Source organism: Aspergillus novofumigatus (genome assembly GCF_002847465.1).
Source record: "Aspergillus novofumigatus IBT 16806 chromosome Unknown P174scaffold_2, whole genome shotgun sequence".
NCBI classification, from domain to species: Eukaryota; Fungi; Ascomycota; class Eurotiomycetes; order Eurotiales; family Aspergillaceae; genus Aspergillus; species Aspergillus novofumigatus.
Window position 1 is genome coordinate 1,416,524 of NW_020194275.1, and position 18,831 is coordinate 1,435,354.

An 18,831-nucleotide genomic window follows, 5' to 3' on the forward strand; every position below is an offset into this window, starting at 1 on the left:
TTTATGCAGCGCACCGCAGCGTAGAGGCTTACGCAAACCGATGTCTGAGAAAGACGAGAAATATGATGATCTGGATTACTTTCACTGAAAGTCACGGGACTATCGGCCTGATTCTGAGCTCCCCGACGCTAACCTCTTTGGTAGTTAGACCTTTTGCCGCACTTCAAAATTTCCCAAAAGTTTCTTTTCTCACTAGCGCCAGAGCAAAACCTTGGTGAAGTCGGTGCAATTTTTCCTGCGCTTCTCACAAAAACGCGCCCTCACCTGGTGACATTGAACTCTTGAAGCCAAATTTCAAGATGGCAGTCTCAGTGGCTAAGGAAGAGATGGACTACACCATCAAGCCTGAGGCTGGTGCATCCAACATCTCCACAGAAGAGTGGCCTTTGCTGCTAAAGAATTATGACAAGCGTACGTGAATACTTCATCAAATTCATGGTCCTTCGCTCTGCAGGATGGCAGGGTTATTCTTGTGTAAAGTAGCTTGAACTGATTTTATCCCAGTCATGGTGAGGACCGGTCATTTCACACCAATTCCCGCTGGTTGCTCGCCTCTCAAGCGTGACCTGAAGTCCTACATCAGCTCAGGTGTGATCAACCTCGACAAGCCTTCCAATCCATCTAGTCACGAGGTTGTCGCTTGGATGAAGAGAATCTTGAGGTAAATTGTAATCTTTCTGCGCTGATATTCGGAACCCGATGCTAAAACCATGGCGTGTTTCGCAGGGCGGAGAAAACTGGTCACAGTGGAACTCTTGACCCGAAGGTCACCGGTTGCTTGATCGTCTGTATTGACCGTGCGACCCGCTTGGTCAAGTCCCAACAAGGTGCCGGAAAGGAGTACGTCTGCGTCATTCGTCTCCATGACAAGATTCCCGGTGGTGAGGCTCAGTTCAAGAGAGCTCTTGAGACCTTGACTGGCGCTCTCTTCCAGCGGCCTCCTCTGATCTCTGCTGTCAAGCGTCAGCTTCGTATCAGAACGATCCACGAAAGCAAACTCTACGAGTTCGACAATGATAGACACCTTGGCGTGTTCTGGGTCAGCTGCGAGGCTGGAACTTATATTCGAACTCTTTGCGTTCACTTGGGTCTTTTGCTTGGTGTCGGTGCTCACATGCAGGAACTTCGGCGTGTACGAAGTGGAGCTATGGACGAGAACAATGGCCTCGTGACTCTTCATGACGTCCTGGATGCGCAGTGGATGTACGATAACCAGCGGGACGAGTCTTACCTGCGCAGGGTCATCCGACCTCTCGAGTCTCTTCTCACAACCTACAAGCGTATCGTCGTTAAAGACAGCGCCGTCAATGCTGTGTGCTATGGCGCAAAGCTCATGATTCCTGGTCTCCTGCGCTTCGGTAAGTTCGGTTTACTCTTGGTGATGTCGATTTCCACCTGGTTGCTGACCCATGTCCAGAGGCTGGTATTGATGTCAACGAAGAAGTTGTTCTCATGACTACAAAGGGTGAAGCCATCGCCATTGGTATCGCTCAAATGTCTACTGTTGAACTTTCCACCTGCGATCATGGTGTCGTAGCTAAGGTCAAACGTTGCATCATGGAACGTGATCTCTACCCTCGCAGATGGGGTCTGGGCCCTGTAGCTCTGGAGAAGAAAAAGCTCAAGTCAGCTGGAAAACTGGATGTAAGTTGCTGGGTTTCGCCTTCCAACATAGGTTTTCGTGGTTTTTGTACGCTGACCAGGCCTCAAGAAATATGGCAGAGCAAATGAGGACACCCCGCCAAATGGAAGACCGAATACAAGGATTACAGCGCCCCGAAGAAGCTTCCGCTCAGGCTGCACCTGAATTGACAGCTAAAAAAGACGTGGCTGCTGCCCCAACTACCGAACAGGACGAGGCGCCATCTTCACCCCAGTCCAAGATGGATGTCGATGAAACCAAGGAAGAGAAGAAACGCAAGAGGCATGAGGGCGAAACACCAGAGGAACGTGCAGAGCGTAAGCGCAAGAAGAAGGAGAAGAAGGAAAAGAAAGAACGAAGAAAATCCAAGCAGGAGAAGGAGGACAGTGATGACAGCGACTAGACATATACTGGGACCTTATTACTTGCTCGGATATCGGGCTTCCATGGTTGGAAGACTTTGCTGCTGTGTATTTGCTTCTCGAATTGTCATACGGGCACGCTGTCTGTACCTTACTTTGTTTCTTGTTTATCGGAGTCTTGGGTTGAAAAGGGAACCAATGTTAGTCTTTCTTGTATCATTTACAACGTCTGCTCTCAAGTCAGCAATCACAGAAAGAGCCTTCACTGCATCTCTCATTTGTAATATGGTTCCACCAACGTGGGTATCCAGGTAGCGTCTATGATTCAGGTATCGTCCTGGATTACCAGTGTACAGCTATCTATATAAAAGTTACGTATTACTTATCTCCTCTTACTGGCGTTCGATAAAGTGCTTTGCGTCTTTTACGTCGGTTGTTGGAAGGGCATTTCAGTGCTGTGACTCGTGACCTTTTCGCTGATGTTCTCCGCACCAAGTCCGACAAGCCGATTATTTCCCCGCCGCCCACCTGCTACATGGATGCCACCTGTGTTGCGTCGCAACGGCTTTCTCTCTTTTTGTTATCTCACTCTAATCATAGGCTTATTCTCCAAACCCCCGCAATCTCCCTCCTTTCAGGCTTAACGTGAAAGAAGTATCGAATACGACTAGGCACAGACGACCCGGAAGTCTTCATGGCTGCAGAGCTCACGTCAACGAAGCTCAATGCGGAGAATCATCTGCTCCTGGTAATTCCCACCACCGCCCATCTATACGCTGTAGCTGATGGTGGCATCTTGTGGTCGTGTAGGATCAGCCTCTTCTACGATTACCTCACGAGCTTGCACGGAGAAACTTCAAATCTGTTCAACGACTTGTCGAGAGGGAAAGGGAATATGTCATTTCCGCGCTCAAAGAGGCCGCCAATGCCTCCCTATCAAATGTTCAGACACCGGATCAAACTCTCGCGGCTCTCGACTCTATGTTGGCTCGCATGCAAAACATGAAACGGAAAATTGAAAGTATCCAGCAAGAGGAGAAGAAAATCCAAAACCAGTCACGAAAACGTATACAGCATCTGGAGCATCTGCACCAAATTCCCAGCTTGGCAGATGTCAAATATGACCAGTGGTCCAGGATCAGGCTGGATAGACTGGTGGTTGATCACATGCTGCGTTCCGGGTACACTGAGAGTGCTCAGCAGTTGGCCCAGGAGAAGGGCATCGAAGACCTAGTTGATCTGGATGTCTTCGTACAGTGCCAAAGGATTGCTCAGAGCTTGCGCCGTGGGGAAACAAAGGACGCTTTGCAGTGGTGTAACGAGAACAAACCGGCGTTGAAGAAGAGTCAGGTATGTGGAGTACACATGAACATAGCCGTGTCTCGAATCCAGTCTCATTCACTAACAAACCAGATACAGTTCAATCTGGAGTTTGAATTACGCCTGCAGCAGTATATAGAAATGCTCAGGACAGGCGATAGAGGGAAGCTCATGGACGCTATGGCGCATGCCAAACGATACCTTACTCCGTATACCGAAACGCAATCAAAAGAAATCCATCGAGCAGCAGGACTACTCGCCTTCCCCCAGGACACTAAGGCTGAACCGTACAAGGTACATCCGTCTAATCTTTGTCTTCAAATCCGCACCTTGGCCTGAAAATTTCAGCTAACCGATTTTCAGTCAATGTACTCATTCGACCGGTGGAATCACCTGTCTGACCTCTTCATCCGGACCCATCATGAACTTCTATCGTTGCCTTCAAGCCCGTTATTACATATTGCATTGTCTGCTGGCTTATCGGCCCTCAAGACTCCATCTTGCCATTCCGCATATACCTCCTCGAGCTCCAACTCTTTATCTACCGCGACGTCCGTATGCCCCATATGCTCGACTGAGCTGAATGAACTTGCGCGTAATATGCCGTACGCCCATCATGCTAAGAGCTATGTTGAAAGTGACCCGATTGTCTTGCCAAATGGTAGGATTTACGGTCAGCAGCGGTTACTAGACATGAGCAAGAAACTTGGCTGTGTCGAAACAGGCAAGGTGAAGGATCCCACCACCGGCGAGATCTTCGACGAGAGTGAGATGAAAAAAGTATACATCATGTAGCTGTGGAGGTATCCAGAATATCGAGGCTGCTGCAAGTTTTCATATTCTCTCCTAATTTGTGTATTATTACCCAGAAGGCACTGGAGAGGCTAAGTACGAGAACAAGATTCTTAACAGCTTAGTCGCTATCGTCACTATCGGACGAGTCCCTTGACCGTTTCTGATTCTTTCCCTTAGTGTCCAATCTAGTAGCCTGCGGATTCTTCGGCGGGGCAACTTGATCTTCTTGCCTGACCTCAAAGACATACATTCTTGCCTCGCGGTCTTCTCCCCTCCAGCCCCCTCTTCCCCCATGCTTTCCTTCGATCTCGCCGAGGGTTCGAGCGTGGGAGTATCCCTGGTAAGAGCTCCACGGAAATCTAAAACTCGTGACCACCCGCAAACCGGCGTGCCGTGCAAGATCCTTGATATTCCATAGGGTGTAAGGCTCGCCTTCAAACATGGTCACTAAAATTTGTCCTGGCTCGGTCCTGTATTTACCTCGCCGTCCATTGGCGAGGATATCCTGATCATCCTGCTCGCCCGAGTCTGATTCACTGTCTTCACTTGAGCTCCAGTTGTCATCCTCTTCGTCTTCATCATCGCCGTTCAAGACTTGCGGACGGGCCGACAACAGTGGCACGCAGGCCTTGAAAAAGGCGACAAGTAGTTCCTGGTTTGAGCGAACCTGTCGATTCACGTCCGTTGATAGGCCACCGACGTGTGGGAAGTTGAAACATATGATATCCCAGGGCCCACCTGTAGTGGTTGCTGGCTCGATCTTCTGCCTATTTCCCTGCCAAGCAGGACGTTTGCGCTCGCGGCGTGCAAAGCCTGTGCGGACATCCTTCCCACCTCCGGCGGGAGATCCGAGTTTTCGCGCATCAACTGCGCAGAGTACGTTCGGACCCCGACGCTTGCAGTCCTGTTTCTTATCAGACTGCTGTCCGCCTTTCTTTTTTCCCTGAGTGCTTTCCTTCTCCGCCTCAGATCCATCAGGATCACTCTGTTTTCTCTTATTAGAGAACGAGCTAAGAAGATCCTGGACATGCTGTTTAGCTTGTGGATATTTGCTGTATAGCATCTCTTCTGAGTCGTAGCATGTGGCCAGGATATTGCTGCAACGGTGCTGCATCGCTAGAGAGCGAGCAAACGAGAAATCCCCTAGTAAACATTTCGTCAGACTATTTGCAATTCAGGAACTCTGGTACTTGAACCGCAAGACACCAGGGGCTCAGCCGAGCCAGCGTGAGTACACGGAAGGAAAGGCACAGAATAGCTTCAGGTCGGGTCAACGTTAATACAGATCGCTAGTATACTATAAATTCAACAAAGCCAACACGACGAGTGCCCTTGCAGATTAACACATGCGGAAACATCGACGCTCGCCTGATGCTGTCGGACAAGCACATGAGACGAATGTAAATAGGGAGAACAACATTGACTGAAGGGCTCTGGACGCTCCAGGTATTTGAGAAAGAAAATCATCAAAAGGAAACGTAAATCTTGAAAGTAGTAGGGAAGTTTACAAGAAGAGGAAGCGCTCACCCTCACCCACAAGTAGGATACGATCTCTCCGTCCGAATGGGACAATAGGCCGTCGATGTTGGGCCGGATTCTTCTTGTTCTTCTCCGCTGTACCACTGTTGCCAATGCCACCCTTCTGGGTCTTAGATGTCGAAGATGGCCCCGCAGATGTAGATAATCTCGAAAACGTGTGCATTTTCCGGGCTCCTCTGAAGCCGGGCATATCACCGCGCTGGGGCCCGTTAGCCCGGGCTTTTTTCGATCTGGGCATGTCTCTAAGATATAAACTTGGGTCCTTCAGGTCTTGTCGTCTTCAGAACGGATCTAAACGAAGATAGAATTAAGAACCGGGCTGCTTTTCTGAATTGACTGGATAACTGAACCCATTTAAGGACTACTCCCCCATTAAGGTAGGACTCAAATCCGAACAGGGGTAAAAAAAAATTGTAGTTCCAAACCTGCGCGCGGGCCAATTCATTTCCCGAGAATAATGGATTTCTTGAATTGAATCTCAGGTACGAAATAGAGATAACTGGCCTGCCCATTTCGTAGATTACTGTTTTGTTATATCCTGAACTGATTTCTATTCTGTATTTTTTAATCCTCCGCAATTTTGACAAAAAACGGACCATGTCACCCCAACCCGCTCTATAACCATATTAAAAAGAAGTACAAGGTTGTTATATACATCACACTCTCAAAAAAAAAAGAAAAATCCACTGTCTTCAACATCTGATCTGTCTGCAGTCTTAACGTCGCGAAAATTGCCATGCATATGAGCAGGTAGTATCAATCAAGACGGGAGGGTGAAATGAAAGCCGTTACCAAAATTTCGTGATTTGAAACAAAATTCTGAGCAGAAAGGAGGAGACCTTCACATCAGACCGAATACGATGAGGGTAGGGCGAGGTTCCTAGGAAGCGTTATCGACCACAAAGGCCAAAAGCAACAACGAAATTGACCGAAATGTGGACAACTACGCCTGAAAGGGAGTATAGGTACATATCACGTTCATGTTGGGGGCGAGTCCACGTTTGTTTCTGGGAGCTGATTCGAAATGATAACAAGGGGCGTCCGTCGTCCATGATAAGGCGCACATCGACGTCTCGCTAAGCCTTCACAATCAGGGTGAAGTGATTCAGGAGCGCAGAGAGTCTCTCATGCTCTGGCTGCTAGCACTGACGGGGGGTTCGACATTGGCAGCACACCAGTCTTTGGCTTGGCACTTTGCTTGATCTTGGCAACGGCGTAAACAATTCCACTGATAAAGCCGACAACAATGGCAGAAACGCTGGGGAAAGTGACGGGAGCATCGAAGAAGATCAAGCCGGAGAGTGCGATGGGCAGCTTGTTCAGAGCGCCGACCATGGAATAGGTTGTCGACGAGGTCACGCGGACACACCAAGCGGAGGTGTAGGAGATGAACACGGACGAGAGACCGGAGAGAATCATGGCAAATAAGATGCCGTTGCGATCGGCCGGGGGGAAATTGCGCGCGATGTTTGCCGACGACCAGTCCTCCATCAAGAAGGTGAGAACCAGAAGCACAGGGATTGACAGAAGATTATTGTAGAACATGGCTAAATGAGGCATAAGATTAGACGCGAGCTCCAAGATTTCGTGGCAGAGATATAGAAACAAGAAGGGACATACTGTCAAAGTCCTTGAAGTTAGTCAACTTGATTCGCTTGCGCATTCCCAGGACGTAGGACGAAGTGCAGAAACAGTTGATCAACATCCAGATATAACCAGCATTGAGAGTCGACACTTTGGCAGTAGCGTCTCCACTACTTTCAACTGCATGCTTGATATCGGCCCACGCGGCGATGATGGAACTGAGGACCATGAGTCCAAACGAGAAGAGGGTCATGCCTGTCACCGAACCGCCAAACCAAAGCACCTCTCCGTAGGCGATTAGGATGATGGTCAGATTCTTGAAGATGGTGTACACAGGAATCGATAGATATTGCAGTGCCTTGGAGCCGGTGTAGATCATGCCAATCAGAAGCAGAGTGATCGGAAACCCTGGCCAGAAAGAAGGCCTGTCAGAATGCTTTCCTTGAAGATACCCAACGACGGAATGGGATGCTTACACTTCTTGGCCTCATCCGAATTGAAGTCGCGATATGTAATCAGTTTGCTAGCCTTGCATGTTTGAATCGCCACAATACAGACAATTGACTGGAGTGAAATGATGTTGTCAGCTCAGGCTTGGTGCTTCTACGCCCCGGCAAATCTGACCAACTTACCTGCACGCAAAGGAGGAAGAAATTGAGATTGAAATCCATGCCGGAAAGGACATATTTGTTCATGACAGTCATCAAAATAGACGAACCGCAATAAGCCAGCACAGGCAGGATGGGATTATTGGCAAGCTGCGCAGCTGGAGGACCTCTGGGCTGAACAGCAGGGGCCGGCGCCTCGAAATCCTTATTGCCGTGATCTAACTTATCCATCTCGATGGTATACTCATTCGTTTTCTTGTCGTCCGCCATGATGCGAGACTGAGAATCGGATTCGAAGACCAAGGGAACAAGAACGAAATATCCGGACGAAATCGAGGAACGAGGGGGAGAATGCTCCAGTGGCACAAAACAATTGCTGATGAGTCGGATTCGTGAGGGAAAAAGTAAGATGAACGCAAAAATGAATGTGAGAAGCAATGAATGATAACACAATATATTATATAGGGAAGAGCCTTGCTTCCTTGTCCACTTCCTTATGTTCCTCCTATTTGAATGAGATATGTAAGGAAAGGGGGTTGGTGGGAAATAAGCAGAAGTCCTGATAAGATGAGAATGGGTGTATGGAAGAAATATAATCAATCAAATGTTATTATTTTTATTACAGAGGTATCACTGTTGCTATTTTATAATTATGAATAATAATGAACAAAATCCTCTGCCTGACGATCCAGGCAGCCGTCCTGGAAGCGGCATCCAGGAGGCGGTACGTTGAATACAGATTACAGGCAATGTACCTGATAATTACATACAACACAAATTACAGAGTATTCCATAAGGTGCCTTAACATATTGATACACAAGCATCCAAGCAATGGATAGAAGTACTGGAGCACATTTGAGATTACTGACAAGGTGCACATCCCACCACTAATGGACGAGGCTACTTTCAATGATAGGATTTAAGGGGAAATTTTATGTTGAGACTTTTCTCATATCTGAGCAGTAGGAGCTCAACCTCCGTATTGATTGTTATGGGTTTTATCTCCACTGTGCCCTTAACTTTACAATGACAATCGTCTGCTTTTATCAACCAACCCCTTTGAGCTCTCAAGACATTTCGAACCATGAATTCACCTGTCTCCTGAGCGTTTTCTTCTAGAACCTAATTCGACTAATAGATCTAGAGAACAGACCTGCCAGCGCCATGAATAAAGATTCAGAGCAGAAGCACCACCCCGCTCGAGATCTAGACGACGACAATGACGACGATTCCCTGTTCGAAGCGCTCGAGAATGAGGATGACTCGGCCTACCGTGCGCATCGCATCGAACAACTCAATGCCGAGTTTTCTGCGTCCAAAAACAACCGATCCTCTTTCCGCGATCCAGCAACCACCCTCGTTGAAGAAGGCCTCTACCCTACTTTGAAAGACGACCAAGCCGTGCTAGACTTCACAACACAGACCCATCGTTGTGTCATCCATTTTGCCCATCCGGATTTCGCCCGATGCGGGGTCATGGATGAGCATATCCGGACGTTGGCAACACGGCACCATGAGGTGCGCTTCGCGCGCGTCGATGTGCGCAATACCCCCTTCGTGGTGGACAAGCTGAGCATACGAGTCCTTCCTTGTGTAATTGGGTTCAAGGACGGAATTGGTGTCGAGCGTGTGGTGGGATTCGAAGGCCTTGGAGCCGGGGGCGGGACGGGGCTGACAGCTTCAATATCGCGACTCTAGAAAAGCGGCTGCTTTGGAAAGGGATCCTCGCGCAGACGAAGTTCAAAAATAGTGAGGACGATTCTGATATATCTGAGGGTGGCAGTGGCGACGAAGGGTCCAGCAGGAGACGGCCAGGTACTGGGCGACGGACTATTCGGAACGGAAATGGACGACACCATGGAGGCGATGATGACGATGACGACGACTGGGACTGAGATGGCAGTATGCACCGTTAAGCTCTTTTCTACACCAGCATGACCAAGTTGGTCTCTCTCACCTGAGGAGAACAGCCATAGCTCTGGCTTGCAAATCACAATCTGGTGTGCAAATGATCATAGACATCTTAAGTGTCCAAGGCATATGCAATTAGGCTAATACTGCCACTCATAATCATGTTTGCGTGCCTTGTACAGTGAGACCTAGTGGCCTTTTTGGGGGTTGGGGGGTGGGGGATGAAGGATGAAAGAATGGTGTCTTCCCCATCCTCTCGCAATGAGAAGTTAGGTTTTGCCATGTCAAACACATGATGGGAGACAGCAGCCGGAAAGGCCATTCATAAGCACATGAAACTTTCTTTCAGGAGCGTAAGTGAAGAGAATGGTCACTTAGGAAAACGAGTAGGAGGACCCTTCAATCATGAGAGACAAGCGGAAGGTCAATTGGCTAATATTGAACCTAATTGCATGATCATTAAAGTTACAGGCAATGTGGCTCAAGGCGAATGAGAAACAAGACCATCTTCGGAAAAAAAGAAATCGGAAAGCTCCATGGAAGTATGGAAATGCCGTATGAATAACAGAAAGAACAAGGAAAATTTATACAAGCGGTTCAAACTAGTCACACCACATCCACCTACTCGCTAGAGGAAGCTGTTGTTCTTCAACAGGTCAAGTCAATGAGAGCAAGGGAATAGAAACCAGCCGCAGAGCGTTGGCACAAGGGTGCTCGCAAGAAACAGAGGGAAAGAGCTCAGGAAAGCAGGCTTAGATGGCTATATTCTTCATTTCCCCCAAGACCTCAGCTTCCGAGACCGCGGTTGTCCCTTGGTTAGATTCACGTCTCTGCACCTTTTCTGGTTTGGGTGACTTCTGCTCGTCATGCTTGTCTGTGAGGTCCTGATTTTCCTTTCCAGAGATTTGGGGTGTAACCACTTCCATCAAATCATCGGTTTCAGGCTCCTTTCTATTTTCCTTGGAAACATCCTCGGGCATCTCAACTTCAGCGCTTGTATTCACAGGACTCGTCGCTTCTTCTGTGACACGAGCTAGAGGACTCGAAACGCCGAACTGCGTCTTAGGGCTCTGAGTAGAACCGCGGTTGGGAAATCGGTGAGGAGACCGGCCTCGTTCTTCACTAGGTGTTGGGCTTCCGTACGGGGATTCTTTCCCGGGTCGGCTGTTCGTGTTGAGTCCCAGTCCATTTGGCGCCTTGCGTCGAGGGGCTCTTCTGCCATATTTCTGATCTGTCCTCCAACGCAGAATCTCCAAATAGGGCGGCTCAACATTCTGACCCTTGAATTCCAACAATTTAAGCTCATTCGTCTCCTCATCTACGTTGACCTTACCACTGCAGATATCATCCGCGATCACAGCGAGGAAAGCAGCCCAAGAGCGAGCGACAACGTATTTGCAGTCGTAGTCACGACCGAAAATGATAACCTGACCCCATTTCCCAGCGGGGCCAGGGGCCAAGTCGATCGCAATATTGTTTCCACCCCAATCACGAGCAAGAGGGATCCAGGCAGGGTGTGCGTACGCCCTCTGTACAGCGCCTGGAGGCTGTGAGTCCTGGCGGTCCAAAAGGTCTTGTCTCCAGAGAGGATTCGGGCCTTGTGGAGGAGGCGCCGCCGAGGATGAGCTTGCTGTGGCTTTCGGGGGAGGATTCATCATGCTGGAGTTGCTCAAAAACTCTTCATTGACGGTCCTCCAGTTCTTCCATTCTTGAACAATTTCCTCGCAGTCTAGAAGCATACATCCGAAGATAACGCCTGTGGGGAGGCCAGGGCGCTCCTGACCGTCGTGGATCATGAGGGACTCCCGCACCTCCAAGGGCAGGCTGCAATCCAATTCATGCTCCAACTCATTTATATCGTTTTGAGTGCACCCCTCGCAAAGATTATCGTATAGCTCTTCGTAATTAATTTCCAGCCATCGCTCAATTTTCCGCCATGAATGGGCCACCGGGGGCGGAGGCGGAGCTCCGTCATGGAAGCTTTGCATCTGAATCTCCGGGGCACCATCTGCGCCACGTTCAGTTGATCGCCGCTTCTGGGAAGAAAGCGACCTCAATCCGGGGGAATAGGGACGGTTAGGAGAACCAACTCCGGTAGGGGAACCAGTCCACCCGTTAGAGTTGGAACTTGTAGACCCTTTCGGTTGGTCATCCTCAAATGTATCGGTGAGATCCGGTCGAGACTCAATGGCGCTCGTCGCAATAGACGTGAGGGGCTCATGGCGGCTTTGACTCAAAGGTACATGTCTTCCGGTCCGATATGGGGAGTCGTGGGACGCATGTCGATCATAGGAGGTCATCGTATGCCAAAAGGAGCGCCATGCTGAACCGAAGCTGCTCGAATAAAATCAGACAATTCGCTCAGTCTCTCTGACTTCGGATGTAATAATGTAGAATGAGAAGGGGTATCTTCTTTTCTTGATGCCTCAGAGTATTTCAGACAAGTGCGAAGTAGAACTTACGCGTTCGACATGTTGGGAACCTCCACAGCACTAACACCAAGCCGAGGGCGAATTGAATCTAGAAAGTTTGGGATAGTCAAGTGTGCCGAATGTAGGTCATTTGATTACTGACGCTGGAGGTCAGATAGGAGAGAGGTGATTTGGGACGGAGAAGATAGAGAAGAAAGGGCGAAACGACAAAGCCTTTTTCCCCCTCGAGCAAGGGGAAGCGGAGGGGATGCGGTAGAAGGCGCTTGATCCGTTAAGTTTCCTGATGAAATAAGGAGAGATAGGATGGCAAGTATGGAGTGGTATGGGCTGTGTGGAAGATAAGGAGAAGGGAATATCAACAAGAAGGAGGAACCAGAAGGAAGTATATGGATTCCAGACGAAAAGAGGTGATGCCGATGATTATTAGTAGTCGATCGACCTTTACGGACTTGGACAATTGAAGACAAGCCAGAACGCAGAAAGCGGTAGGAATCCTTCACCCGGAAGCAGACGAGCCCATGCGCCAACTGTTACTTTCGAAGACCAATAACAGAGGTAGCGATTTTGACGATCTGAACAGGAGACATGTAGATAAATTATTATCGCTAGGAGATAGGCAATATTTAGGTAGTCTACCAATGTCTCTGTAACTATGGTTGTACGGAGGAACACCGCGGTGAGTATGTATCCTTCACTTTTCCTTCCGCCGTTTTCAACGCTTCTTCGTCTCTCGAATGTCTACTTTTCTCCTCTTCAATGTCCTCCCCGGGGCCAACTTTAGCGCGTTCATGTGTGCGTGTTTGGACTGCGAATATTAGGACGAGCCGATCATCCATGATTCGATCATTCATTCGCCTTGAGCCCCTGGGACCGTGGAAACTCTCGTTTCCTTTTAGTTCGAGTAGACTGACCCATACATAACTAATAGTTAAACTACTAGTATACAGAGTAGATGATAGGTTCATAGATAATTAAAGGTTGGTTAGGTACGCACTATGCACAGGATTGACAGACATAATCTACTTAGACGATCCATATGCCACTGGCAACAAACAGCCGAAACCATCGACCGACACCATTCTGGATGGACCAGCATTCTCCTACCCCCAACGCCTTCCGCTAATAGAACAGATAGTACACCCAACGCCCACAATTGCGGCGATAAATATCGGGTTCTTTTGGTTAACTAGGCCGGCTGCAAATGGCGTAGAAAATCAGACGTGAGCCTTAAGAGTCAAGACCTGGATCTCTTGGTCCATTGCAAGTCTAACCAAAGTTACAGAGAACCGTTTCTTAAGCCGGTGGCGTTTTAGCGAAATAATCATCGACAGGCAATTTTAAATGGAGTAGATAGATGCTCATCACTTCATATTGGCCTCTCTATAATCCTTGGTTCCCTCGGGCGGCTGACTCGGACACTTGATTGTCCCTTTGATGAATCTTCAAACATTTACTACTAGGATATTAAGTATTCGCCATGCCTTGGACTCGTAAGATCTGTCTCTCAACACCAATCCAACCCGTCGTTTTCAGAAGGGAGCGAATACAATACCAAACCAGTGGACCCATGAAACTCAACAAGTGGCATCTATTATTAGGTAACCACCAGGGCGGGGAACGAATGGCACTCGACCTTAGGTATGGAGGCTACCTAGGTACCTACGGTAGGGACCTTCTATGGGGGCTTCCATACAGGTTCTGGACGCCAACACCACGGTATACTTAGGTACCTTAATTCTTATGATGAGGTGTATTTACTCCGTATCTACTATTACAAACGGAATACACCGAGCGTCTAGCTAGAACAAGTTACCTGAGGTACACAAGAAACAGAACTCCTTTAAGAGTACGTAGCGCGCATTGTAGATGATATACCCCCATTGACTTGATCCTGGGCAGGGATCCCCCATTCCTACACTACTCCTGTACCTACTATGTAGCGCTGTATTAGCGGCAACTCTACTCTATACAAATGATGGCTACCACAATCACAGGCCAAGAGTGCCCAAGCGGGTGCGGAGAAGGATGTGCATGACTGAGCATGCATCTCCGAGACGAAGATTGAATTTCTTTGCGAAAACTGCGTATAGTGATCGACATGACGGAAGAGTGACTCGAAGCCATCAAGCTCAAATAGCCCAAGGACTGAGAATACACAGAACAGCTAGTCAAATAACGGACTTGTGGCACCACAAATCCACCATTGTAGATTCGATCTCGAAGCAAATGCTAATGGCCTCTCACAGCCAGTCTAACCGGAAATGACAAGAGGTAAAGCGAAGATATTGTAATTTGGAAGGGTAAAGCGAGCAAAGTTGAGACTGTGAGACTTCATGGCGCCAGCTGCACACGTTATGCACACGTTAGAGAGACCAAGGGGCAAACGAATTCATGAAATTCAAGGCAGAGATGGACCGTCCCAAACAAGGAACCTAGAAAACCCTCAAAGGCAACCGGACTCCGGGTTCGATGCAATAGAGGGTATATAGACGCCCCACGAAAGGACCCATAAACCCCGCCATTCAAGAGAGCAACAGCTGATACCAAAAGAAAATTGCAGAGATAACTCCATTAGATCCCATAACGAGAAGAACACCAGTGAAACTTGGTCATTGGAAAGAGAAGCAGAAAACAAGAAAGAAGACTGAGAAAAGAAGGGAACAAAAACAAGCAATAGTGAGAAATCAAATAGAACGTAGGACGCAAAGACGCGGTACAGTCCCCGCTGGAATCAATATCGTTCATCATGTGTTCAATCGATCAATCATGAAAACAAAGAAAGTCCTCTCCCGGGTGTATCGTGCAGTTATATCGTCTTAAACCCGCGCGCCAAATCCAACATGTAATGGAGAAGTCCGAGCCAAACTCCAACGTCAAGCGAACGAGCTCTGAATACCGTTCGACGGAAAGCTGGGATTAGCATCGAGTTTCAGAATTCTCCTCAAATCATCTTCCATCTTCTTTGTATCAAGAGGAGGAGCGGAAGTGTCCGCCGGTATTGCCCCAGACTTGAAGGACTGGTGATGTGGTGGAGCGTAACAGGCTGGCTGCTGCGCATGGGGTTGAGAGAATTTCGATGACTCATAGGTCTCAAACGGCGAGGAGCTTATCGGATTCATAGGATTCGGTGGAAAGATTCCTTTCTTCGTTGTCGAACTCTGAGGTTGTTGGACACTGCTGGAATAATAAAAAGGGGATTGTAGTCCACTCTCGAAAGTTGACCGGTTCTGTCCAGGCGGAATGTCCCTAAACAGGGTCGCTGGCGGACCCGAACTTGTCCTCATAGGAGTCGCGTAATGAGGTACATTAGGGCTGAGATTTGGTCGCGTAGTGTGACCAATGACTTGATTATGGTTTAGAATAGACGCAGTTGAGGGCCTCTGGGGTCGTGGATTCAGCAACAGATCCTTGAGAGCTTCAGTCTTCGCTCTTCGTTCCTCCTCGTGGAGCTCCGGTGTCGGAGAAGAGGGCGAGCTCGAAGATCGCAACGCATTCATGCGATCTTTGTAGGACGTGGCGAAAGAAGGCCCGATTTGAGAGTTCCGTAGGCCTGAATTTTCCATCTCTAAAGGAAAATTACCCGCGGAGGCTGTGTTTTTACAGTCGGGTATCTTGTGACGTTGAACTTTAGAATCTGTTTGCGGAGACCGAGTACCAATATTGGCTTCGGGACTCCGCTGAAGCTGAGAGTTTCTGGCTTCAACAGCAGCTTTGAATAAGAAGTCAAGAGGCGTCGACTGTGACTTTTCCGACTGAGGTTGAAAACGTGGCCGCGGCTTTGACGGTGTAGTGTCCAGGTCGAGACCAGCTTCGAGATGGTCCCCGTCGATTTCTCGTGTGGGGTCCGATTCTGGCACAGACTTCGAGAAAAAGCTCGGAATTGGGAGCGCTGAAGGAGCAGGCGACGCATGGAATGTGGGGCCCGCATAATGAGGGCTGTCTTTGACTTGGGGAGTACTGCTGGCTGGATGCGAGGATGTGTGTCGGTTTCCGTTGTTGTGCGCTGGCGAGGGTTTAGGGGCGTCGCGTGGCTTTCTGTTTGAGCGGGGATTCTTTCTCTTAGATGGATTATGAAGATTAATAGATGTATCCGTAACTGTCTCTCCAGGACTCGAGTTCCTCGGTGGCGATGACGGAGGGGTAGTGAGCAAAGCCACCTTCTGGTTAGAAGGGGTGGTTGTTTTCTTCGGGTTGCGCCGGTTGCTCCGAGATCCTTTGGGCGTCGGAGGAGTAGGAGATGTACTCGACATTGCGACTAGATGGCTTAATAAATAGGCAGCCTTTGGAAATTCGTGGAAGAACTTGAAGGGGAACTGATCAATAAAGAGCGAGGTCACGGATAAGAATAACAGCAATCACGGATAACGCCGCGTCACCGTGATACTGCCCAGCAGTCGATATCAGATACTTCAACGCTAGAAAAACACAGCAAGAGATGACGAAATTGATTTCAGAACGTCCAGGGAAATGCAATGGCCAAAGCTGTCCGGTCAAGGAAAAGAGGGCAAGCTGAGCACAAATTAAAGCAGGATGGTCTATCAGCCGAGCGAGTTTAGAGCGTCGCAATGGAAGTGACAGGTCAAAACACTTGAGCAGGCGATAGATCTAGATGGGCGAACGCAGGGAGAGAATGGACACAGGGTAGAGACGCATGTTTGTGGCTGTAGACATTTGAAGTTGGAGTAAACTGGCAAGTGAACGAAACGAACCTTGGGAAGGGCGGGAAGTAGTCGGCTGGGAGGAGTCAGGGAACTCTAAGTGGGGATCTGCGATGACTAACAGTGCCCAAGCAAACATTAACTAAGTGTGGTCAGGTTATGGAGTAGACTCTGCGCCACTTCGGCCTCATTTGGTTCATGCAAACACAATCAAACAAGCAGTTTCATCTGTCGTGAGGCTTTCAATACAGCCGCTCCATCTCTTATCAACAGAGGCACGAGTGCACAAGATCAGATCATCTCTTTCTCGTACTACAGCAAGTGGTATGTACCCAACTCCTCAGAGGACCTCTTATCAGTTCTATACTCCTAGTAGAGAGGTATATCGCCAGAAAACTTACGTCAGTACCTAGACTTCACCGCAACATCCGATAATACCCTGCCATCACTCCCAACTACGTAATTCGAGATTATTGGCCCTTCCTTTGACCCTTTCACAAAACTGCAGTGAGCCTCGGCATCTCCTAGAACGTCTCTCTAGATAGCTAGGGTAAGGAAGATATATCACGATGGCGGATGTGGAGATGAAGGAGGCAACCGCGGGGACTCAGCCAAGGGCAAAAGCGTGTCGAAGAGCTCAGAAGGGGCTAGTGACGGCAAGAAGAAGTTCGAGGTCAAAAAGGTACGACTGAATCGATGCATACTTGTCATTTTCGAGAAAAGGCTGTTCTAATACACGATTGACGCAGTGGAATGCCGTCGCTTTGTGGGCCTGGGATATCGTCGTCGACAACTGTGCAATCTGCCGCAATCACATCATGGATTTATGTATGTCTTTCGCACCTTTATTTTTGTTTGGTGGATGCTCATCTGCTTCGCACAGGTATTGAGTGTCAGGCGAATCAAGGTTCATCAACAACTGAGGAGTGCACAGTAGCCTGGGGAATTTGCAACGTAGGTTTCGCTTTAGCGACTGCTTTTCTTCATCTGGGGCTAACAAATGTTTTGCCTCAGCATGCATTCCACTTCCACTGCATATCTCGCTGGCTCAAAACCCGACAAGTTTGTCCGTTGGATAACAGAGACTGGGAATTCCAGAAGTACGGCAGGTAGATTAAAGATACGGGGATTTACGCAAGTCTCAGTTTGTGACTGCTCCTTTTGATCTCGCATAACCTAGAATACGGACTCTATCGATCGTTCTGGAATTTGAATTGGCTGGGGAAGGACAGTTCGATGGCGGGAAGCCAACCGGGTTGGATGGCGTTCACGGTTTTTCATCAAACGTTGCTTGGCCAGAGGCTTTGATGCGCACATTCAAACTCGTCACGATCGCAAAGATAAGATTGGTTTCATAAGGTACTCGATTGGTCGGTCAAGGGGATTATTAGGAGATTATGCAACTTTGACACCGTCAACCATGATGCCTGGGCCACCCGCACTCCCTGTCGTGGGAACAAGCCATTTCTCAGGATGCTTGTTGTACATAGGCCAAGGAGGGATAACAGCCAATGCCGTCACTAATGTGCCCGCCAAACCAGTCCAGAGCGTTAAATGTATATCTTCGTAGATGTATCCGATGAGGAAAGCAGCGACCTTTAGGAACGAGGAGAGCTTGTAAGTAAACGAACACATGTGAACATGGGGATGTAAGGAGAGAGCGGTTATATTGATCTTGAATCTGTACTTACTCCTGAAATGATCAAAAGAGCTGTAGAAAGCAGTTCGGCGATGCGCTGGCCATGGAAGTCCTAAGTCACCATCAAGTTGCCAGGTTAGCTTCTCACCCCAGTGGCTAAACAAGACTAATTTAAGGACGAGTGCGTCCAGGAGGCAACAAACAATCTGGCCTTCGAAAGCATCCTGAATAGGCGCAAGAATATCATCCATAACGAAGATATTTCAGTAACGACTATTATCTGGTTGTTCAATACTCAATATCGGTTTTTGGGCTGGGGATGAAGCTCCAATAAGGGTAG

General features: G+C 48.6%; 9 protein-coding genes across 9 annotated transcripts; 4 read left to right on the forward strand and 5 right to left on the reverse strand.

Moving 5' to 3' along the window:
• The first annotated feature begins 199 nt into the window (after positions 1–199).
• On the forward strand, positions 200–2,450 carry cbf5 (pseudouridine synthase CBF5). The gene is made up of 5 exons (XM_024826572.1): positions 200–411; positions 505–661; positions 727–1,358; positions 1,418–1,644; positions 1,773–2,450. Exons 1-5 carry the CDS (start codon positions 300–302, stop codon positions 2,043–2,045), a joined length of 1,401 nt encoding a protein of 466 aa, XP_024685361.1. The 5' UTR covers positions 200–299; the 3' UTR covers positions 2,046–2,450.
• An 88-nt stretch (positions 2,451–2,538) lies between these two features.
• On the forward strand, positions 2,539–4,219 carry P174DRAFT_438581 (FYV10 family protein). The gene is made up of 4 exons (XM_024826573.1): positions 2,539–2,752; positions 2,815–3,354; positions 3,424–3,618; positions 3,688–4,219. The coding sequence occupies exons 1-4, from the start codon at positions 2,699–2,701 to the stop codon at positions 4,117–4,119; spliced, it is 1,221 nt and encodes a 406-aa protein (XP_024685362.1). The 5' UTR covers positions 2,539–2,698; the 3' UTR covers positions 4,120–4,219.
• P174DRAFT_438583 (25S rRNA (uracil2634-N3)-methyltransferase) lies at positions 4,212–5,721 on the reverse strand. The gene has a single exon (XM_024826574.1). The coding sequence runs from the start codon at positions 5,231–5,233 to the stop codon at positions 4,238–4,240; it is 996 nt and encodes a 331-aa protein (XP_024685363.1). The 5' UTR covers positions 5,234–5,721; the 3' UTR covers positions 4,212–4,237.
• A 1,062-nt stretch (positions 5,722–6,783) lies between these two features.
• On the reverse strand, positions 6,784–8,120 carry gmtA (GDP-mannose transporter; the record flags this gene model as incomplete). Its single annotated transcript, XM_024824632.1, has 4 exons — positions 6,784–7,205; positions 7,279–7,650; positions 7,719–7,806; positions 7,875–8,120. The coding sequence occupies 4 exons, from the start codon at positions 8,118–8,120 to the stop codon at positions 6,784–6,786; spliced, it is 1,128 nt and encodes a 375-aa protein (XP_024685364.1).
• A 382-nt stretch (positions 8,121–8,502) lies between these two features.
• On the forward strand, positions 8,503–10,174 carry P174DRAFT_438585 (thioredoxin-like protein; the record flags this gene model as incomplete). The annotated part of the gene is made up of 3 exons (XM_024826575.1): positions 8,503–8,574; positions 8,971–9,478; positions 9,550–10,174. The coding sequence occupies 3 exons, from the start codon at positions 8,503–8,505 to the stop codon at positions 9,744–9,746; spliced, it is 777 nt and encodes a 258-aa protein (XP_024685365.1). The 3' UTR covers positions 9,747–10,174.
• Positions 10,175–10,514: 340 nt separating this feature from the next.
• Positions 10,515–12,062, reverse strand: P174DRAFT_428293 (SMI1/KNR4 family protein; the record flags this gene model as incomplete). Its single annotated transcript, XM_024825502.1, has 1 exon — positions 10,515–12,062. The coding sequence occupies one exon, from the start codon at positions 12,060–12,062 to the stop codon at positions 10,515–10,517; it is 1,548 nt and encodes a 515-aa protein (XP_024685366.1).
• A 3,005-nt stretch (positions 12,063–15,067) lies between these two features.
• Positions 15,068–16,444, reverse strand: P174DRAFT_428294 (proline-rich nuclear receptor coactivator motif-containing protein; the record flags this gene model as incomplete). The annotated part of the gene is made up of 1 exon (XM_024825503.1): positions 15,068–16,444. One exon carries the CDS (start codon positions 16,442–16,444, stop codon positions 15,068–15,070), a length of 1,377 nt encoding a protein of 458 aa, XP_024685367.1.
• Positions 16,445–17,039: 595 nt separating this feature from the next.
• P174DRAFT_438589 (SCF ubiquitin ligase complex subunit HRT1) lies at positions 17,040–18,393 on the forward strand. The gene is made up of 5 exons (XM_024826576.1): positions 17,040–17,176; positions 17,266–17,502; positions 17,602–17,680; positions 17,736–17,806; positions 17,867–18,393. Exons 2-5 carry the CDS (start codon positions 17,422–17,424, stop codon positions 17,963–17,965), a joined length of 330 nt encoding a protein of 109 aa, XP_024685368.1. The 5' UTR covers positions 17,040–17,176; positions 17,266–17,421; the 3' UTR covers positions 17,966–18,393.
• Positions 18,248–18,742, reverse strand: P174DRAFT_365803 (signal peptidase complex subunit 1; the record flags this gene model as incomplete). The annotated part of the gene is made up of 3 exons (XM_024822081.1): positions 18,248–18,448; positions 18,544–18,603; positions 18,695–18,742. The coding sequence occupies 3 exons, from the start codon at positions 18,740–18,742 to the stop codon at positions 18,248–18,250; spliced, it is 309 nt and encodes a 102-aa protein (XP_024685369.1).
• Positions 18,743–18,831: the final 89 nt, after the last annotated feature.

What these genes read in the sequence shown, in the direction of transcription:
- cbf5 (XM_024826572.1), top strand. Translation starts at nt 300, where the DNA reads ATGGCAGTCTCAGTGGCTAAGGAAGAGATGGACTACACCATCAAGCCT. An exon ending in GCTAAAGAATTATGACAAGC is followed by an intron (nt 412 to 504) that starts GTACGTGAATAC and finishes ATTTTATCCCAG; the next exon opens with TCATGGTGAGGACCGGTCAT. An exon ending in AGTCAGCTGGAAAACTGGAT is followed by an intron (nt 1,645 to 1,772) that starts GTAAGTTGCTGG and finishes CAAGGATTACAG; the next exon opens with CGCCCCGAAGAAGCTTCCGC.
- P174DRAFT_438581 (XM_024826573.1), top strand. Translation starts at nt 2,699, where the DNA reads ATGGCTGCAGAGCTCACGTCAACGAAGCTCAATGCGGAGAATCATCTG. An exon ending in CGGAGAATCATCTGCTCCTG is followed by an intron (nt 2,753 to 2,814) that starts GTAATTCCCACC and finishes GTGGTCGTGTAG; the next exon opens with GATCAGCCTCTTCTACGATT. An exon ending in CGGCGTTGAAGAAGAGTCAG is followed by an intron (nt 3,355 to 3,423) that starts GTATGTGGAGTA and finishes AACCAGATACAG; the next exon opens with TTCAATCTGGAGTTTGAATT.
- P174DRAFT_438583 (XM_024826574.1), bottom strand. Translation starts at nt 5,233, where the DNA reads ATGCAGCACCGTTGCAGCAATATCCTGGCCACATGCTACGACTCAGAA.
- P174DRAFT_438589 (XM_024826576.1), top strand. Translation starts at nt 17,422, where the DNA reads ATGGCGGATGTGGAGATGAAGGAGGCAACCGCGGGGACTCAGCCAAGG. An exon ending in GAAGAGCTCAGAAGGGGCTA is followed by an intron (nt 17,503 to 17,601) that starts GTGACGGCAAGA and finishes CGATTGACGCAG; the next exon opens with TGGAATGCCGTCGCTTTGTG. An exon ending in CAATCACATCATGGATTTAT is followed by an intron (nt 17,681 to 17,735) that starts GTATGTCTTTCG and finishes TGCTTCGCACAG; the next exon opens with GTATTGAGTGTCAGGCGAAT.